The sequence below is a fragment of the Protopterus annectens genome, chromosome 11.part0 (assembly GCF_019279795.1).
Source record: "Protopterus annectens isolate FY-2018-M chromosome 11.part0, PAN1.0, whole genome shotgun sequence".
Lineage (NCBI taxonomy): Eukaryota > Metazoa > Chordata > Ceratodontiformes > Protopteridae > Protopterus > Protopterus annectens.
Genome location: NC_056745.1, coordinates 199,352,527 through 199,370,609, shown reverse-complemented (window position 1 = coordinate 199,370,609; position 18,083 = coordinate 199,352,527). Strand labels below are relative to the sequence as shown.

Below are 18,083 nucleotides of genomic sequence, written 5' to 3'. Positions count from 1 at the left end.
CCTAAGGAACCTGTCTCAATACCCAGCTTGGACCTTGCCTCAAAGACCACAACTACTGTCCCAACAAAACAGTCGGATCCTGCACAATCAACTACAGACTCTGAACCTGGCAGCATGGCTAATTATGTAATCATACAAATGACACCTCTCAGTAAAGCTGTGATGGATGTCATTTTGGAAGCCAGAAGGCGTAGTACTAGAAAATCTTATGCAGACAAATGGAAGAGATTCTGTGCTTGGAATCAAGCAGAAGGAACTGATACAGCAGAACCACATATTCCTCAGATATTACAGTACTTGACTGAGATGCTTGACAAAGGTCTATCTTTCTCATCAATCAAAATCCATGCCTCTGCCATTTCGGCTCATTACAATACAGAGCCACCAATCTTTTCTCATCCTTTACTAAAGCAGTATCTTAAAGTTGCCAAAAATTTCAGGCCTCCTAGAAGATCACCACTACCTGCATGGGACCTCAATTATGTGTTGGAAAAGCTCACCCTGCCTCCATTTGAACCAGCTGTGACCGCTGATATAAAGTTCTTATGGAAGACAGCTCTGCTACTAGCAATTACTTCAGCAAGAAGAGTTTCAGAGCTACATGCCCTCATGGCTGTAGAGCCTTTTATCATATTTCACCCAGACAGGGTGTCTCTGAGGACAAATCCTACTTTTATGCCTAAGGTGGTTTCCAGTGTGGCTCTTAACCAAACAATTCATCTGCCAACCTTTTATCCAAATCCGCAGAACAAAGGGGAGAGAATTCTGCATTCCTTGGACATACACAGACAGCTAAGATTCTACATGAGCAGGACAAAAGCTCTAAGAAAAAGTGAGCAATTACTAGTGTCATATGCTGCAGGATCAGAAGGAAAGGCTATTTCAAAGCAGACAGTTTCAAAGTGGATAAGTCACTGCATCCGTTTCTGCTACTTACACCATGATAAACCTGTGCCCAAGGGCATTAGGTCTCATTCCACCAGAGCTGCAGCTGTTTCAGCAGCCTTTCTCAGAGGAGTACCAACCAAAGACATTCTAGAGGCTGCTACTTGGAGTTCTGATCACACCTTTACAAAGCATTACCATTTGCCTCTCTACTCTGTCCAGGGCAGGCTTTGCCACTGCAGTGCTGCAGGGCCTTATAGCCGCATCTAATGCTGTTTAGCTCCAGCCTCCCAACCACAGCTTTGGGATTCTACCCAAATGTAATGACTGCAACAGTGAAACACGAGGAACATATTACAGTTGTGCACATCTACCATAAATGTAGATGTTCGAGTGTATTCACTGTTGCAGTTCAGGTTACCCTCTCGCCATCCCCCTGTCATTCTAAAGTTGATCTTTCCTTCTCTATCCTCTACAACCTATGTGGTGTATTTGCTTGTAGATGAAGGTAAAGTTTATTTTGATGCATGTGTATATATATATATATATATATATATATATATATATATATATATATATATATATATATAATATTGCTACCTTGCACCTGACATCGGGGGAAGAAAAACTAAAGAAAATGGCGTTGGCTGCATGTTTTATACCCCTGACGACCTGACGTCATGGAAGAGGAGACAGCACTGACGGGACCCAAGACTTTGGAATTCAGGCCGACTGAGGGCAACCTGCCAGTAGATTACCCAAATGTAATGACTGCAACAGTGAATACACTCGAACATCTACATTTATGGTAAGTGTACACAACTGTACTTTCCAAAAGTTCTTCCTGAGTTTTTTTTAATCAAAACCAAATGTCTGCCAGGGAATTTCAATGGATTCTAGGGTGCATGTCTTCTATGATTCTTATGATTCTCCTGAAAAAAATCTATTGGCAGCTCATATCAGTCTAGACTCAGCATCTATACCCATCAGCTTTTCAGTTCCCCATATTGGAGTTTGCAAGGTAGGAGGTTCTATTGTGGATAGACCAGTTCTCTCAGAATCTAGGTCCTACATTTCTTCTGCCTCCTCTTCAGTCTTTTACAACAGATGCTTCAGACTTGGAGTGGAGTGCGGTTTCCAAAGGTGTGAAAGTGCAAGGTCTGTAATATGAAAGCAACTGACAAAAGCACATAAGTGTCAAATAGATGGTGGCAATAAAAAATGCATTGAGACCCCTAAATCATCTCTAGTTTCCAGGATCCTTACAAGTTTTCATAGACAATACCATAGTGATGTGGTACATAAACAGGGGAGTTAACAGATCTTACCTCTGTTGCAGACATGCTGTGATAGCCTGGGAGGTAGCAGCTCAGCTCAAACTTCATCCATTCCCCCAGGGCAAAACTTCATAGTAGACACACTCAGCAGGACCAGGGCAGACCCATACAAATAGACGTTTCATTCTGGGGTCTTTCAGGAATTGATCCAACTTTGGGGAGCACCTCATATAGATCTGTTTGCCTCCTCTCTGAACAGACAACTAGAGAAATCCTGCTGTAGGATTCCTTGCAAACAGGCCTAGAAAACAGATGCATTCTCATTAACATGGACAGGAATGTCTCTGTTTTTCCACCCTTTCTAGGGTTCTTCTGATGATCCAGAAGGACTTCACCAAAATTGTGATGGTGACTCCTTTTCGTCCCAGACAACAGTGGGTGTCTTTTTTTTTTTTTTTTTGGAATTGCCCAAGTGCAGATACTGCAGGCTTACTGAAAGACTGGATTTACTCGTACAGAGCAGGGGTTGCTTTATATACTGAAACTTGAAGACTGTTTGACTGCCTGGATAATAGAATTTTGACACCTTTTAGACAACTTTTTTTATGCAGCGTGTACTGAAGGAGGCTAAATACCTGTTAATAGGAAATCATGTATGTATAAATGGAAAAGATTTTCTAGTTGATACCATTTCAAGGACTAAGACCTTTTTAAGGTCAGTCTGCCTCTGTTTTCTGATTATTTGTGAGAGTTACTGTCTTCTGACCTCTCTTACTCCTCTGTCAAAGTTCCTTTGGGAGCCATTTCAGCTTGCCTTTCCTTGAATTTCCCCCTTTCTACCTGTCCTCAGTTCAAGCAGTTTTTGAAAGCGGTTTGACATATCCATTCAGTTAGGAAACAGGTGGCTTCTCCTTGAGATCTTAACTTTGTGCTTGAAAAGCTTACTGGTTTTCCATTTGAACCATCTCATCAGCCTGATATGAAGTTCTCAACTTCTAAGTTTGCTATACTCATTTATTTGACTTCTGCTAGAAGTGTATCTGAGTTACCAACTCGCCCGTTGAGTTAAGCTTACCTCATTCTTCACAAAGATAGGGTTTCTTTGAGAACTAATTATTCTTTTATGCCCAAACTGGTCTCAGAGAATACCTTTTTTCCTGACCTCAAAAACAAGGCAGAAAAAAAATCTTCATACTCTAGATGTCTACAGGCAACTCGGATAATACCTAAAGAAAATTAATTTACTTAGAAAAGCTGATCAGCTGTTTGTTGTCTCTGAAATTAAGAGGAAAGGACAACCAGCATCAAAGCAGACTACTTATCGATTATTGTTTCATGCTATTTCTTCTTGCCCTTCTCACCATAACAAGCCACTCGTATGCAGGATTAAGGCCCATTCCACTATAGCGTTGGTTTCAGTGGCTCTCTGGAAAGAGGTGGACTCTAGAGGCAGAAAACTTGTTATTCTGTACTCACCTCTACAAAGCATTACAAACTGGATTCCTTTAGCAGGTGTAGAATAGGGTTTGCTAGGACCATTCTCTAGTGGTTTCTGGGTTCTTAATTTCTTCCTCCACCCTTTTTGATTCTAAGCTGTGGTAGTCTTCCTAAATAGTTTAGGCTACTGCTACAGTTATCTAATGTTGAACACAGTACAGTTGTGTAAGTGAACTTACCCTAACAGTAGATGTTCTAATAGACCACTGTTGCAGTTGCATCACTCCCTCCAGTCCCACGTCTGCAGTTGTTTTATTGCCAGAGTGTGGTTGGATGTACCCTTGTATGTATAGTTACTCTTTTACATTTCCTATCATTTTTCCCTTTCAGGGCTAATGCATACTTTCTTGGGTCAAGAAAGCTCTGAAGCTTTTGATGCATTAACTGCCTTTAATATGGAGCTGTGGTCAGTTAGAGTACATGGAAGGAACACTTAAGCTTTGAAGAGCTGGCCGGTTGGTCATATCCTTGGTACAATACAACCCAAATCCTGTAGATTACTGCAGAAGTGATCTACTGGAATGTCTACTGTTATACGTTTCTTACACAGCTGTACTTTTAAAGACATCCCTTGCAAATGCTTTCAAAATAATGTAGTACCTCTTAGGTTGAAGTCACCATTTCAAATCCTGTGATGTAAGCTTCCAGTTAATTCATTTATTCCACGTTGAATCTTATTCCTTAATGAATTTAGCCCATCTCCACAGTTGCATTCTAGCCCCTTACTCAAACATGTCACACTTTCATATCAAGCAAAATTATCGTCTCATAAAATCTACTTCACTCTCTGTTCTGTATCTGATATTCTTCTGAAATCTCCATGCTCCTATACAATAATCTCCCCATTTCCTTCTACTACATATCTGTTGTGTTCCTTATTTCCAAAAACCTTCCACTTGAACTCTATTCTTTCTTTTGTTTGATATATATAATTTTCTTTTTTCTAGCCATTAAAACATTTTAAATATTGTAGGTAAACATTTGCCTTTGAATATTGTGTTCATTTTTATATTGTATATTAACAACTGTTTGCACTCTTGCATGTTTACAGTTGTTTCTGTATACTTATGTATTCACAGTTATCACTCAGTTTTCTTTGGTTGTGTTCCGGGCTGAGCCTGGAAATGATACAGATAGATCAGTGATGTACCCCAGTTAACAAATTATAAATAAAATGAAATAAATAATAAAAATTAGGTAAATGAAATTAAATATATGCAAAATGTCCTATGTTATTTTTAACTTCTAAAGCTGTAGCTGTATAATGGGTTCTGCTTCAAATATAACTAGTAATATTTTGTCTGTATCCATCCCTCCCTCTTGAAATTATTTTTTTGTTGTTTTGGCTTTAGTTCCCTCTTCGGTCTTGAGTGAATCATCCAAAGGTGAACAGCAGACTGTTACCTCTCCAATGATGCAGATTGAAGGGTTTCTTTTTGCACTAACCAGTTCAAACAAGGATGGACGAGTCGTCATCAACCGGCAAGGTGAAGAGATTATAGATTTTGGTTGTGTGTTTGCGTGTGTGTGTGTGTGTGTGTGTGTGTGTGTGTGTGTGTGTGTGTGTGTGTGTGTGTGCGCATCTCTATATTTTCAAACCCATATATGTTTTTTCACTTAATCGCCTCAAAATGTATCTGTAGTCCTACATTCAATTTTGCCTTACTGTTCTGAAATTCCATAATTGATGGTGTATGCTTGTTGCCTTGTGCCTCTGTTTTTCCTAATTTCCTGCTGTCCAGGTGGTTTCAAAGGATTTGGTAGCACAGTAAACTGGAAGTGGTATGGTTAGAGTATCAGCTGTGTTTCTTTTATACACGGACTTTGTATTTTTATAAAGCTGAAAAAGAAATGAAAAATTAAAAGATTTAAAGCTTTTGAGCAGTTTTTCCCTTATAAAGTGTTATGTTTTTGTTATTTCTCTTTTTTTTAAATCCTGTGTAAAAGAGCAAAATTGCCCACAAAATCAGTGAAAATGCTGTTTTACCACAAACCTTCCTGAGATGGGCACTAACATGAAAATACCAGAGCCAGTTTCAACAAACAGGTTCTTGTTTTTCTTTTGAACATCTTTCCGGAAAGGGAAGAGTTATGCAGTAAACGAGTGTGATAAACACATCTCCCTGTTACTTTCTCCTAATCACTCTTGACGGAAGAGAATCTTGGAAACCCCTGCCTGTCTTTCTTCAGTTTTTTTCTTGGTGTTTTTAAATAGGTTTTGAGCTTACGCTCTCTATTCATTCCATATTTTCATGTGAAGTAATGTTGCTTAGAATCACTTTCAGCTCTAAGTGGATAAATCTTCTGAATCATTTCCTAGGGATGGAAGTCTTTGTTGTCTTTGAACCCTTACTTGGCTCAGTAATAATGTTGACTCTTGTTGCCAGTTAATTGTTAAGGATTTCGTAGCTGATGTTGGTCTTTCGGCTTTTCCGGTTAGGGGTCGCCACAGCGGAACTCCGGTCCGCTAATGATTGGCAGTAGGTTTTTACGGTGCCGAGTTGCCAGCTCGACACCCAGCCTTCAATGAAGGCACACCCACTCACGCATGTCTTTCGGAACACCACTCAACCGCAGGGAGGACATGCAGACTCCACACCGAAGGCACTCCCCACACTCCAGGATTTCGTAGCTGATAATAAATGCAAAAAATGCTGCTTTCCTCATCTTTTAGGGATGAACACCATTGTTATGCTTCTTTCTTCAGAGAGCCTCATTCTAAGTGACAGGTTTTCTTCTCTTGGGCTCAGGGAATTCACTGTGTTGTACAAGAATTATCACTCACCATTGCTGTTACTTCTCACATATGTAATGATTCAAGTGCCTCCCTTTTTCACCATGGGTTGAACTCCTTTTTTCTCTTCCAAACTAAGGTTTTTAACCTACTTGATAAAATAGCTGTACGTTTGGAAAACTGACTAAGGCCTTGTGGCCGTCTGAGCTTGCAAATTCACTGGCCCACTACTTTGTTAAATGCTTGTGGGCCGTGATATGACACGTGTCTTTCTTGGATATAGAAGCCTATTTTCTGGTCTGAAATTGTAGTGATGAACGTGCCGGCGTGTTCCTCTCTAACATTGTTAAAACACTCGCCATCAGATTGTCCTACACTGGGACAGAACTTTCCTAAGATAGAGAAGCTCTTTCTGTCATAACTCAGTTGTTTTAGTATTAAGAAATTGTTTCTTCTTAGGAGATGCATTTTCCCAAACCCTGTTAAGCCAGGTCAGTGTGCCTCTGTGTGTATTAGAGAGAGAGAGCGCCCACTGGTACAACTTAGTATTAGAATCGGTTTGCTTGCTTGTGATCTTGGAGTTGGTTTATATAAATTGGAGGGGCTTTCTCACCACTTCGGGGATGGGAGGTGACTTGTCTCCTGCATAAAACAAGTTTAAAGGCGAAAAATGATATACCCCATTTGCTTTTCTCTTGTGCTTTCTGTTCTGTTTTTTTCATTCTGAGGCTTGTAATAGTGAGTGTCGACATTTTGGTTGGGGGCTGTGATCAACAGCTCCACATCCTTTGCCAGCAGTTTCTCTCTCTCTCAGCCGATACTTCACAGTGTGTTTTACATTTGAAGATTTTTTTCTATAAATAAACCATGTAGTGTCCCAAAATATTGCCCAGGGCACAAGAAAGCAGAAGATACTAACAATATCTGGGCCTCTTGGATTGCCAGCATAGGTTTATTATATCTGTAATCCTTTATAAAGTATCATTGAAATAGATTTGGAACATGCAAGTGTATCTCCTGTCCACTCCACACAGTACGGTGAGAATATAACTTTTAGCTAAGAATTTGCTTTCATTTTCAGTGACTTCTTGTCTCCTTCACCTGTCTCTGGAACAGTGCAGGAGTGGCAAGAAATTCTTGAATATCAGAAAATGGATCAGCAAAGGGAAACACCCTTCCCACTGACACCTTATTTACTAGCAAAATTAATCATGTAGATCATATTGGCAGGTCTGTATAGCAATCAGTCAAAAAGCTAAATCTGTATCATATTGTCTCCCTGGTGGAGATGCAAAGTCCAGGTTCTTGGAGATCTTTTAATAGGCTTATGGACGTTAGTAAGTCATTATTGTGTTCCAGCTACACCTGAGTTCCAGCCACATTAAGGTTTTCTATGCAGGATGTGGGGGTTCTTTTGAACATGGATAATGGGTCCAGACTTTTCCTCAAGTGGAGTACTTTTGTTAAGGATAGTCACTAAACCATGTGAGAACTGAAATGTGGGGATAGGGACCCCTTGAAGCAGTAGCTTTGTCATGAAGCTAAGCAATGGAGCAGTTACCAGCCAGAAGCATGGCCCTCCAAGGCATAAACATTAATTCTAACCATAGCTGTGGTTTCTTAGGTATTTTGAAGGTGTCTGGCAATACTTTCAGTTGCCTCTGATAAAATATCAAGCACCTATTGTTTGTTTGAAGAGCAGGATTAATGTTTGTACTGATGATACCCAAAACACTGCAATAACTGCAGATGACAGTAGACGTGAGAGAGATGATGGTTTGTGTTGCATGCACAAAGGTAAAAAGTCTGAAGCTGCACTTTTGAATGGGAAAGTAGTAGAGAATACAGTCTTTGTGCAATGACTGTAAGCAGGATTAGATGGAAAGACTTTGCAGATAATAATTACTTTAAACTAAATCCTGCTATCCAGTTTAAAAGTAGAAAAAGCAAAGGATATAAAATAAGATACTGGAGTATCCACTATAGAGAGGGGATTCCAGGAATGCTAAGGTTACTCTTCCATTGTATAGGTCAGGATAATGGTGAGACTGCTTCTGAAGTACTGTGTCCACTTCTGGATGCTATAAAAAGGAAGGAAATTAGGCTGTCAGAATGCATGCAGCATGGAGTACCCAAAGTTGTTAATGGAGTGGAGGAACTAGGATAGGAGGGGAGACTTGGAGCTTTAGGAGTACATGTTTGGAAAGAGAGAAAATCAAGGGGGAATTTAGATGTATCATGTTTTTACTGCATAATGGGAGGGGGAATTATAAAGGGAAAGACAGAGAGATGAAAACATGCTAGAAGAGGGAAGACTAGACTTAAGGAATTTCAGGTTCACAGAAAAAGGCAGGAGGGCCTTCGAATGTACTGCCTGTGGCAGTGGTGCATTACAAGCCATTACAGAACTTCATACCTCTTATGTCGATACAAAGAAGGAAAAACTGTAGAGAGTCCCTCAAGCAAAGTACTCTGTCTTTTGGACAAAATAATTCAACAAGATAGTTTATGGAAATTGATATTTACTGCAACCACGTTTAGGAGTTATGTGGTCAGTTAATTAGAAAAAAAATACCTGGTATTTACCAGGGAAACAGCCTGCTATATCTTATAAATGGGCATGTAAAGGATGAATGTGTGAATTTAATAATCTTGTAAGCTTTCATTTTAGCACTTCTGTAAAGCTGTCTTACCAACATGCTTGGGTCGGGCTCTGCTGAGAAGTGCAGCACCTTGGTAGCAGCATTGCAGGACTCTGTGTTGTGCAAGTCACAGAATCATGAAGCCTAAATCAGGAGCACATTGTACTACTAGACAGGTATGCATAAAGTAATTCAGAGATGCACTGCTCACTGCTGCATAAAAGCCAGTGGTCCATACTGCATTCATCTGACTGTATGTTGAATAGTGCAGCCGTGTGCTGGTTCATCATATATGTTAGCTGTGTGGCACAATGTGTATAAACCCCAGTAGTGGTGCTGGGCACTCTACTACACCTGTAAAGGCTCCCCACTCCTAGTGCTTTATGACCCGTATAGTGAATAGTGCCTCCGTGCAGTGTATCCCACTGTGTGGTACAGCTTTACCCCTGAATACCTAGTAATCGTTAAAAAGTTAGATTCATAGCTAACATGCTGTCCTTGATTACTTTGGAGTACACAGTCTGCACTTCTTGGTGTACCTGTAACAAAGCTTTTCTTCCCCAGAATGCAGTTACAGAGCTGGATTGGTGCATACTTTGCTTTGGTAATGAAGACTGTTCGTGTTTTTTATGATAACCCATTGACATACAAGTAAGTATGTGTGTTTGCAGAGTGGAAAATAGTCTGTAATCTCGCATCAGAATACCATTTTCTGGCTGGATGATCTGACATTTGTGTGTGCTGAATAAAGATGCAATTTTGCAGTGGGTGTCGTGTTCCTCTCATGTATATTTTTTAAACTTGCCACATTAAACTGTTGTGTCAATATTTATACTCTTGCACTGCATCTGCACACTACATTTGAGTTATAATTTGGTCGGGACTGTAATTATCCTCATAGTAGTGCAAACATTTCTATGTTTAATGTTCAGAGCTTATGTCCACAGCTGTTTGAACATGGCACACTTAATATTTATAGATTTATTTAGAGTATGTAAATGTGTTTGAAGATTAAATTAATGTGAGTCTGTAACACTAGCACTTTAGGGTATTTTTCACATTTGTACAGATTCAGCCAGCTTCTGAGTATTTGGAATTCAATGCCAGTAACTATGCAGTAAAGACTTTAGCACATATTTAGCACACTTTAGCATGTCTTCAGGCTGAAGAAAGTCATAAATAGTGTTATGAGCAAAGATGCACTTAAATCCAGACCATCACAATAAAATAATGTGCATTCATTGGCAGATCTGTGCCTTAAATGCAAGATCAACCCTTTTCTTGCAGTTATGTCATACTGTAAAACAATGAAGTTTTGCTAATTACTTCGCTGTTTAGGATTTAATACTTTGTACAAGACGGTTAACTTTAGCATAGCACAGCTGACATTTTTTGAAAGTAGCAAGTTTGAACAATCTTGTTTTGCATCACTGCTGTAAGCTTTACATAGTAAAGCATTTACATAGCTAAGTGATCATTAAAACTGGAGATAGTTTGGAATGCTTAAAGTTTAGATAGTGTAAAATACATATACTCTTATTATTTTATTTTTTTTGTTTTGAGATGTGCTTAAATCACTTGTGGGTCTATGATGTCAGTGGTACAAGCTTTTATCTTGCTTTGATTCCACTGGTGAGTCTGTGTGCCATACCAGAGCTTTGCTGTATTAAGAAAGCTGCGCAGTGATACTTCACTTCCTGTGATGCTAACAGACTGCTTTTTGGTAAAATTGTGTTAAGGGTTGATCATCATTTAAAGATAAGCATCTGGAAGATATTTCTTTTTCCTGAAGAGAAGTTGTAATAGTCTTCCATATCAGTAGCTTGTACTGTAGTGTCTCAGCAGGTGTGCAGCAACAAACATTTTGGGGGGTGGCTGCTTGAATTCAACAAATATGACATTCCTCAGCATGCTACACTTATTAAGGAGTCCACAAATATAAATATAGAAAATCCCACTCTGGTATCATGTCGGAGTAAGACCTGAGACACAGACCTTTAACAAATCCTTTGATGGAGATCTGTACACCATCCTCATAAAAACAGGAATGAACGAGTGGGCCTCTACATTTCACAGAGACAAAAAGTCTGCGTTAGTTTCAGCGTTTTGGTTGAAGTATCTCACTTTTCTAGGAATCTACTCCTAAAATGGGGCCTTATTTGCATATACCCATTTCCAGAAATGGAAGTAAGTGTTTTGTGTAATTATATCCTTGTCTTGTCCAATGCCTGTTGCAGTGTTCATTTTGCTTTGTTACCTTTGACCTTTTAAAGACTTGGTAGTAGGTATACTGACTGACTGCAGTGTTAACATTTAAGAATTTTGCAATAATGCTAGCCTTTTGCTAATCTGATGGCTTCTTGTATATTTTAAAGTAGTTTTCCTCTGCTTGACACCTTTCCTTATACATGCTAATGGGCCGTTACCCAGACCCTGTGTTTCGCCAAGCGGCATGTTAGCCAGCATAATCCGACATAAAATCTTGAGCTCACGACATTGCCATATATCGACTTATTTCTCATTTCTGTTTGCAATTGTCTTGAGAAATGGACTCAAGTGGTAGAACTTAGATATAATGTTAAGTAATTAAGGACAAAATTGCCTCAGTATATTTTAAAAAACATTTGTATACCTCATGAATGTTAAAAAGAGATGTACAAAAAGGATAGTCTTCTTGAAACAGATATCGCTTTACATGTAAGCACTTGAATTTTTCTGTTAGCTATGAAAAACTTAAACTTATAAAACTTTTCAAGATACTAGTCTGCAAATTATGTTTAATATTGAATTTAACAATAATACAATAACCTTTAAACATAATGTGAAATTTATTACTAAAATGGGCAAAAGGAGTGTTTTTGTTTATTACTGTTAAGATGACTCAAATTGGAATAATTTGTCTGTTCATATAAGATCAGTCAAGGAACTGGATTGTTTTAAAAGGAGTTTGGATATTTGGATTGGTGAAAGGCTGTATAAATCTCCATTATAGGAATCAGTGCTCTTAGATGTGTCTAGGGCAGAAGCCTGTATACGTATGCATGTATGTAGCCTGGAGTTGCAGACTGAAAATGCTGTTTCATTACAGACTTGTTTTTAAACAGTGATCATGCTATAAAGCCACAATTAGAGGTAGTCTTAGGAAAATGTAAACATACATCAAGAAAATTGCAGCAGATGCTTAGAATCTCTCTCTCTCTCTCACACACACACACACACACACACACACACACACACACGCACACACACACACCTGCATAGTTGTGTGTAGCAGATTTTGCTGTGTGAGATATAAAATCATACTTCAGAATGCAGTGGAGATGGAGACCAGGAAAAGCCATCCCCCTTCAAATAAAGTTATGAATAGCAGGATTCAGTAAATAAATACATTAGAAATGTTGCCCTATCTCTGTAATAAACTACCCTCATGCACCCTTTCATCCTTTAAGACAAAAGTTGATGACTGAAATGGGCTTCTGCAAATTCATTCCATCTTAGACTTGTTTGCCCTCTAGAAGCAGGAAGTACGTTATGAGTATGTGTTTCAGCAAGGTATAAATGGTCTCATGACTTATTTACCTTGTAATTCCAATGATTTTGTTAGTAATCATGCGAACAGTCAGAAGTCAAGTATCTATTAGTGGTAATATGTGGTAGTTATACCATGTGTAGTGTAATTATATGTGGTGCATGTGCATGTATGTGTGTGCTCACATCCTGCCTGTGTAATATTTGAGAAGTGAAGTGAGTAAATACAAGTGTCAGCTACACCTCCAGGTCCATGTATTGGTTTAATAGGCAGGGTGTTGTAATGTTAAATTGATAAAAGCAGTAACTTATAAATCAACCAAATGCCAAAGCAAACCAAAGAAACAGAAAAACCACGCTGAAGGCAGCAACTGGAGGCAAGTTCGATTCAAGTAGAAAAATGCAAATGGAACAAATAGCGTAATGAAGTTTATTTCTCCACTTTCGTCAAAAGACTTCATCAGAATGAATAAAAACACTGAATCACAACATTAAATACACCCACAGATAATTGATTAATTAAACTAATTAACAAAAACCATTTAAAATCAAGTCAAAGTTTCTTCAAGTAAAAAGAGAGGTAATGTTACCACTACCTTTATAAACATGTAACTTACGATATTTTAAAAAAACATTTTATGTTAATGGCTTCATTTAAGCCAGGAAAACTATCAGATTTTAATTTAATTTGCCACATAGTTTCCCTCTGTTGTAAATAATTTTTGAAGTCACCCCCTCTCATGTCAGTTTTACACACTTCCAAAACTGAAAAAAGAAATTTTTTAAAAGAAGAACAAACAGTAGAATGCTTATATATAGCATTAGTAACATCTTTCTTTTTAATGCTATAAAGGTGCTCCCTAATGCGGGTCCTTAAACATCTGGTTGTCATCCCAAAATAAAATGCTGGGCAGGTAGTGCACAAACCGATGTAAACAACTCCCTTTGTGCTGCAGTCAACAAAATCAGGTACTGCTAAAATTCTATCATAGGTTTCCACTGTAATATATGGTCCTTCAGAAACAAACCTACACATGTTACATTGGTAACAGTGTTGCATACCTTTCTTATTACTTTTAATGCTGCTACCAAAACTAGAACTAAACTCCAGAATCCTCTTTAAACTAGAACAATTTCTTGACACAAAAAGAGGTTGGTCACCTAAAACATCAGAAAGGTCTAAATTTCCTTTAATGACCCTCCAGTTCTTTCTGACCAAATTTTGTATTTTGTTACAATCAGCACTCATCTCAAAGGAGCAAATTAAATTGGTGTTGATGTCACACTCTTCTTTTTTGTTTGTTATCTCAATATTATCATCCTGCATTGTAGAACAGGAAAAATTAAGTAATGCTGGATATTGCTTCCTCCGTTTGTTAAAAATGTCAATACTAGTCTCAATTAATGATTGTTGATCATACCCTCTATCTAAAAATAATGAAATAATAAAATTAAACTCTTGTTTTAAATCACAGTCATTCGAGGTCATTCGGCAAGCTCTAATGAATTGGCCTCTTGGAATGTTTTTAATAACGTGTCTCGGGTGACTACTGGAAAAATGCAGATACCCGTTGGTAAAGGTTTCTTTTCGAAAAATACTACTATGGAACCTGCTTTCAGTTTCATCCCATCGTAAACAAATGTCAAGAAAATTGACTTTTAAACCCGCTACTCCTTTAACAAACTGTAAATAACCAGATAGTAAGTTGGCTTCTAGAATGAAAGCATCCACTGTATCAAGGTTGCCAAAAATGAGAAAAAACAAATCGTCTACAAACCTACTGTAAAAGGAGACATGATATTTCTCAGTGAGAAGTGGAATAAATTCACGCTCCCACCAAGCCATAACAATATTGGCATAAGCAGGAGCAGCAGGAGAACCCATAGCCACCCCTCGCTTCTGTTTATAATAAGTCTTGCCAAATAAGAAAAAATTGTTGTGTAAAACTAATTCCAAAAAACTACAGATGGTAGCAATAGCATTGTTGGTTAGACCCATCCTATTTTTGGTTAAATAGCTCCTAACAGCCTCAATTCCCTCATAGTGAGGGATACAAGTATACAGTGAAATTACGTCCATGGTGAAAACAATATGTCTCTGAGGGTCAAAAATACCCGTCTGGACGTAGGAGTTAAATTTACTCAAAAAATGCCACGAATCCCTAACGAAGGAATCTTCGTTAGTCAAGATGGGTCCCAAAACAGCATCAATAATTAAAGAAACCCCCTCAGTAACAGAATGGGGGGATGAAACGATAGGCCTGAATGGGGGATCTTCTAGGCTTTTGTGAGTTTTCGGAATACCGAAAATGACCCCAATTCTGGGATCTTCCACAACACAAAAGTCATATAACTCAAAGCTTATGTCTCCTGACATTAAAGCATCGTAAAGATGTGAGTGAACCAATCGCTGATACCGATGAATGCCAAAAAGTGAAATTACTTAATATTCATCAGAGTTGTTTAAAATGTCTAGCATTTTTGCTGTATAAATCTCTTGCTTCATAACAACTATATTGCCCCCCTTGTCACTCTTCATGTATCTAAACTTATTGTTTAAAAAACGTAAATTATCTAGTGCTTTCTTTTCATTGATATTTAAATTGTTAAAAATCTTTTGTTTATTTTTTAACATACGAGTCACATCCTGGATACATAATTCTTCAAACACCTTAATGGTGTGCTGTAGTTTTGGAGTGTAACAAGAGGGTTTAATTAGTGTTTTGTTGGTTACAGGAATATGATGCATTAAATATGACAAATTCAACTTTCTGGTATATTTTTTAATATCAACAATGGTTTTACTATAATTGGCTCTACTTGTAGGAACAAAATTTAAACCATACTGTAACACCTTTAACTCGGAGTCAGAAAAGACATGATCAGTCAGGTTAACAATGCTGAATTTATCAGAGTCCCTTGTTAGGTCTCGTCGCCAGAGGAATTGGACCCCAGAAAGGTCCGACTCCTGGTTAGTACATTGGTCTTGCTGGAATGACTCTTCTTGTTGAAAAAAGAAGAAGAGGTATTAGAATTAGAACAAGTTTTAGTTCTAACAATTTTCTCATTGTTACAAGGAGCAGGACTGTCAGTCCTCTTCCTGCCAAGGTCAGCGTCGGAATGGTCGCCCTCAGGTGGAGAAACCTCAACAACCTGCATGTTCCCAGTAGTAGATGGTGGTGCTGGATTTAAAATAATTCCATCGGAATTTGAACAAAGTCCATCTCCTGTTGGAAAGGTGGACACAACAGTACTGTAAGCACGCTTACTTTGTTTGTTGGAATATTGCCCTTGAAAGTTAGTAGTTCGGTTACCGACAGCAAAATCGTTGTAAGCGGTTTTGTCCTGATACGAAGAAATATCTCTTGATAATTTAGTCAGTTTCCTGTTGATAATATCAACAGAATGGTGTCCAACCTCATCAGCTAAATGCTGAAAAAAATTACCGATGGAATCACCAGTCAATTTTCCTTTAAAATAAGATTGACTAGTGGTAATTTCACTTTTCAAGAGACTCATTTTTGCCATATTATTGTCTATCAATAGCTTCAAAAACTTAAATCCAGCTTCGTTAAAAAAATTAACTAAACTGTCGAACATAGGCTGTCCGACAAAAACACCATTAGGGCACTTGAAAAACCTAAGTCCCGTAGGTACAATATTCAATTCAATACATCGTGAAAAATAACAATTCTCTAAATCAAGAGACCTGTGCCTTTTCAATAACCTCAGTAGATTCTCACGTTTCTTATTAAATTCCTCACTGTTCAATCCTTGCTGAACTCTTTTAAAGTTTCCATATGGGTTATCAACAGGTTTAAAAAAATGTTCCACAGTCTTGTAACTCAAGGAACCAGTTTGAGATGTCGAAGAAGGTTTGTTTGCAGTAGAACCTTCACTAATAGTTGGAAAATGGTTTAAATCTATGACAGTATCCATTTCATGGAACAATTTGACGGGACTGGAAACATTTCCTGCAAGCCCACTGTCAGTAGCTCTGGCAACTAAAAATTTCAGAGAATTCTGAATATCAATGAGAGTTGCAACGAGCAAATAGTTCATATTAGAAGCATCAGAACCAGGCGTCGGATGAATGGTCATGTTAAGTAAAGAATCCTCCGCTGCCTCAGCCATGGAACAGGTACAAAAAACACGAATAAATCAACCAAATGCCAAAGCAAACCAAAGAAATGGAAAAACCACGCTGAAGGCAGCAACTGGAGGCAAGTTCGATTCAAGTAGAAAAATGCAAATGGAACAAATAGCGTAATAAAGTTTATTTCTCCGCTTTCGTCAAAAGACTTCATCAGAATGAATAAAAACACTGAATCACAACATTAAATACACCCACAGATAATTGATTAATTAAACTAATTAACAAAAACCATTTAAAATCAAGTCAAAGTTTCTTCAAGTAAAAAGAGAGGTAATGTTACCACTACCTTTATAAACATGTAACTTACGATATTTTAAAAAACATTTTATGTTAATGGCTTCATTTAAGCCAGGAAAACTATCAGATTTTAATTTAATTTGCCACATAGTTTCCCTCTGTTGTAAATAATTTTTGAAGTCACCCCCTCTCATGTCAGTTTTACACACTTCCAAAACTGAAAAAAGAAATTTTTTAAAAGAAGAACAAACAGTAGAATGCTTATATATAGCATTAGTAACATCTTTCTTTTTAATGCTATAAAGGTGCTCCCTAATGTGGGTCCTTAAACATCTGGTTGTCATCCCAACATAAAATGCTGGGCAGGTAGTGCACAAACCGATGTAAACAACTCCCTTTGTGCTGCAGTCAACAAAATCAGGTACTGCTAAAATTCTATCATAGGTTTCCACTGTAATATATGGTCCTTCAGAAACAAACCTACACATGTTACATTGGTAACAGCGTTGCATACCTTTCTTATTACTTTTAATGCTGCTACCAAAACTAGAACTAAACTCCAGAATCCTCTTTAAACTAGAACAATTTCTTGACACAAAAAGAGGTTGGTCACCTAAAACATCAGAAAGGTTTAAATTTCCTTTAATGACCCTCCAGTTCTTTCTGACCAAATTTTGTATTTTGTTACAATCAGCACTCATCTCAAAGGAGCAAATTAAATTGGTGTTGATGTCACACTCTTCTTTTTTGTTTGTTATCTCAATATTACCATCCTGCATTGTAGAACAGGAAAAATTAAGTAATGCTGGATATTGCTTCCTCCGTTTGTTAAAAATGTCAATACTAGTCTCGATTAATGATTGTTGATCATACCCTCTATCTAAAAATAATGAAATAATAAAATTAAACTCGTGTTTTAAATCACAGTCATTCGAGGTCATTCGGCAAGCTCTAATGAATTGGCCTCTTGGAATGTTTTTAATAACGTGTCTCAGGTGACTACTGGAAAAATGCAGATACCCGTTGGTAAAGGTTTCTTTTCGAAAAATACTACTATGGAACCTGCTTTCGGTTTCATCCCATCGTAAACAAATGTCAAGAAAATTTGACTTTTAAACCCGCTACTC

At 37.9% G+C, this 18,083-nt stretch overlaps 1 protein-coding gene across 1 annotated transcript in view; it reads left to right on the top strand.

Annotated features, from left to right (window-relative positions):
* DDX11 (DEAD/H-box helicase 11) overlaps positions 1–18,083 on the top strand; it is a 1,280,855-nt gene that overhangs the window by 821,639 nt on the left and 441,133 nt on the right. The window contains exon 17 of the mRNA XM_044087617.1: positions 5,012–5,146. Coding sequence (XP_043943552.1) covers positions 5,012–5,146 — 135 coding nt within the window. The remainder of the gene's footprint in view (positions 1–5,011; positions 5,147–18,083) is intronic.